The sequence below is a fragment of the Lactuca saligna genome, chromosome 8 (genome assembly GCF_052625555.1).
Source record: "Lactuca saligna cultivar CGN05327 chromosome 8, ASM5262555v1, whole genome shotgun sequence".
NCBI classification, from domain to species: domain Eukaryota; kingdom Viridiplantae; phylum Streptophyta; class Magnoliopsida; order Asterales; family Asteraceae; genus Lactuca; species Lactuca saligna.
Window position 1 is genome coordinate 137,730,377 of NC_136424.1, and position 3,681 is coordinate 137,734,057.

The window sequence follows — 3,681 nt, forward strand, 5'->3', positions numbered from 1 at the left end:
TTCCATAACCTTTCACAAATTTGCAACTCTTTATGAGACACAACATGATATACACACATGATATACACATGTGTAGTCACATTTGTTTTCCCTTTCTTTAATACACTACAAAACTAGAGAAATCCATAGAGTATAAATCAGTATTATTGAAAATTTTATCATACAAACGAGTCTCATATAAAAGAGCATACCTTCCTAAAACAACAAAAAACCATCAACAATACGAATGACGGGTCTTTCAAAGGTTAATAACAAAATTGGTTATATTCAAATCAACAAAAAATTGATATTTTATTACTTCATCAATTAATCAAGCAACATTCTTGATTTTATATGTTTATAATTAGCATATCGATGTAAGATTAAATAACTACCCTTTTGTAGTTATCAAATAAAGATATTTGTATTGACAACTACCTTCTTAAATGTTACGGGAATATTATTGGAGATGTCGGAAATGGTTGAATCAAAGTCAAGACCCTTGTCGAGTCAAGATTCAAGAATGATAATCAAGTAATCACAACGCCATATCTCTCTCTCTCTCTCTCTCTCTCTCTCTCTCTCTCTCTAGGATGATTCAGAGATGGAACAAGAAGAAAACCCAACTTCCACTCATAGCACTAGTCTGCTTCCTGTTCGTATTCTGTACCATTTTCTTTAACGAGCGCCGATTTCAAGAAATCCACCGGAAAGAAAATCGGAAAGGAGATGACATTGGTACTCGTAATGATGTAAAGCAGGCATTTTTATCCAAACCCACACCCTCTTCCCTGAATAGCAGTCGCCTGAAAGCTCCTCCAGGTCTGTATATCGTAATCCCTGTCACCTGTTTGATTATATATCTCAAAGAGACACTTTACTTGTTTAGTTCACTAGGGTTCATGCTTCGACATCATAAATACCTTCTTCTTGCGATTTAGCTTCTAGAGTCGCTTTGATTCGATATCCTCTTAGTGTGATTTCAACTTCAACATCACCTTCACATGAGTTCTGTTTAATTTCAAGAAAAAAAAATGATCATTCCATTTAACTTCGACACTTCGTAACCGACGCCATATCCAAGATTCAAAACTGTAAAAACATCCATTTGAATTAAACTGTCAATCATACGAAACCTGTAACATTTCGAGATCTAAAACGGCAAGTCGGCAATTCAATCCACGTGGGCCTGTTACTCAAGTATTCGATTATGATTAAACACAAGAAATTGCATCCTGCTTTCATTTATCTGTTTACTAACAAATTAACAATCTCCTTCAAATACAAAGCAATCTTCGCTACTAAAATCACCGAGATTTTTAGCGTACAATCTCCTAACACGATATCTTAATCCAGTGGTTTTGGATAGATTCAGTAGCTGCAAGTCTACAGTAAACTACAGTGGGCAGAAAGCCAGATGGGATATCAATTTGATTCAATCTGATAAACAAGAAGACGAAAAGAAAGATTCATGCGATTTGTTTAAAGGCAAATGGGTATTTGACAACACTTCATATCCTCATTATAAGGAGTCTGAATGCCCATACATGTCTGATCAATTGGCTTGTCACAAACATGGAAGGCCTGATTTGGAGTATCAATACTGGAGATGGCAACCTCATGGCTGCAATTTGAAGAGGTAATTTGTTTTCAAGAAAAGGGTATTCCCGTCTTTTTCACAGGGTACTAGTAAAACGAGGGTATATATTATATAAGTAATTTACTTACATGAAATCGACTTTCTTGAACTTATTTTCATTTTAGATGGAATGCAACTGAGATGTGGGAAAAGTTAAGAAACAAAAGATTGATGTTTGTAGGGGATTCACTAAACAGAGGCCAATGGATATCAATGTTATGTCTTTTAGAATCTGTAATTCCTCCAGAAAAGAAGTCAATTACCCCAAATGCCCCTCTTACCATCTTCCGAGCAGAGGTATATTCTTTCCTTTTTTTGGTTAAATCCGTAATTCTAATTTTGGCTTAAGAAATGAAGGATTGAATTTTTCAAGTTTCAATTTTGTATGATTTGTTTTGTGTATAGGAGTATAATGCCACGGTGGAATTTCAGTGGGCCCCACTTTTAGTGGAGTCAAACTCGGATGATCCGGTCAACCATCGATTGGATGAGAGAATAATGCGTCCTGATTCAGTTCTTAGACACGCGTCTGAATGGGAACATGTTGATATATTGATTTTTAATTCATATTTGTGGTGGAGACAAGGCTCAGTGAAATTGTTGTGAGTGAATCTCCATTTTTTTTTATTAAAATGCAAGAAATCGCAACGTACATTTATAAAATGTATAATATTTTGATAGAAAATTTAAAAAATAGTATGCTATAATAATACATAAGTAGATGAAAGTATGTTGCTATTTATTGCATTTAATAAACAAAACAATAAAAGTACATTGCTATTTCTCGCATTTAATATGCCATTTTTTTTAATCATGAAGATGGAGTAACGAAGAAAACGGAGTTTGTGAAGAAGCCGAAGGGTTAGAAGCCATGGAATTGGCCATGGAAGCATGGGCTAATTGGATAGATTCTAACATTGATCCATTCAATAAGAAAGTCTTTTTTGTTACCATGTCCCCTACTCATCTCTGGTAAGCGCTAACATTGTTTTTTTACAGTAGTAACATTACAGTAAGATAATACAGTCTGTCTGTTGTCTGACAAAAAGTGTTTGACCAACCAAACACTGTGTGTCAGACAACAGACAAAGAGAACACAATAATATTAGAGTAAAATAATAAGACGCTATAATAACAAAGCGTTGAAAGTACGTTGTTATTTATTGCATTGAACCGTTTTGGAATTGACAGGAGTCGGGAATGGGAATCGGGGACCGAGGGGAATTGTTATGGTGAAAAATCTCCGATTACAGACGAAGGGTATTGGGGAAGTGGTTCGGATTTAGCAACAATGAGGATGGTGGATAATGTTGTAAATAAGTTGAAGTCGAGGGTTAGTATTATAAATATTACTCAAATGTCGGAATATAGAAAAGATGGCCATCCGTCAATTTATCGGAAATTTTGGGAGAGTAGGAGTGCGGCGGAATTGGCGAATCCGATGAGTTATTCCGATTGCATTCATTGGTGCTTGCCGGGTGTACCGGATGTTTGGAATGAATTATTATTCCATTTTCTATAAATAGAAAGTTAATTGGACCTTTTTTTTAATGTGTTGTATTTTTATGGTGTTGTGGGTTTTTGATGAAAACAAGGTTTTGAATTTGCATATTGAAGGTGAATAGAAAGTCCATTTTTACTCTCTTTGAAAAGAGAGGGAAATTAAATCTTACCAAAAAAAAAAGTATAAGATCTACTTTACTACCACCTTTTCTTTCCCTTTTCTCAATCTCAGTTATATATTACTTTTTCATGGTCATTATAAGGTGGTGTTTGTTTTAGAGGTCTTTTTAAATGTGGATTTTTCATGGTCATTATAAGGTGGTGTTTGTTTTAGAGGTCTTTTTAAATGTGGACAAAAGTTTTTTTTTTCCATGTGTTTAGTTTTCATATATATATTTTTTTTAAGTTTTCAAAAGAATGACTATTGGTGGTGGCTACAGTGGTGTTGGTATTAGGGGAGGTGAGGTGAGGTGGTGATGGTGGTGGCGGCGTCAGTAGCAATATTGATGACAATATTGATGGTGGAAAAATAAATACAGGGTTAGAACTTAGAAAATATC

General features: G+C 34.7%; 1 protein-coding gene across 1 annotated transcript; it reads left to right on the forward strand.

The window, feature by feature from the left end:
• Positions 1-452: 452 nt before the first annotated feature.
• LOC145012279 (protein trichome birefringence-like 35) lies at positions 453-3,169 on the forward strand. The gene is made up of 6 exons (XM_078971073.1): positions 453-801; positions 1,336-1,618; positions 1,744-1,915; positions 2,024-2,220; positions 2,438-2,590; positions 2,810-3,169. The coding sequence occupies exons 1-6, from the start codon at positions 573-575 to the stop codon at positions 3,138-3,140; spliced, it is 1,365 nt and encodes a 454-aa protein (XP_078827199.1). The 5' UTR covers positions 453-572; the 3' UTR covers positions 3,141-3,169.
• Positions 3,170-3,681: the final 512 nt, after the last annotated feature.

Excerpts from the sequence above, each read along its gene's own strand:
- LOC145012279 (XM_078971073.1), top strand. The coding sequence starts at position 573 with ATGATTCAGAGATGGAACAAGAAGAAAACCCAACTTCCACTCATAGCA. Across the intron at positions 802-1,335 it reads TCGCCTGAAAGCTCCTCCAG|TGGTTTTGGATAGATTCAGT; the intron begins GTCTGTATATCG and ends ATCTTAATCCAG. Across the intron at positions 1,619-1,743 it reads CATGGCTGCAATTTGAAGAG|ATGGAATGCAACTGAGATGT; the intron begins GTAATTTGTTTT and ends TTTTCATTTTAG.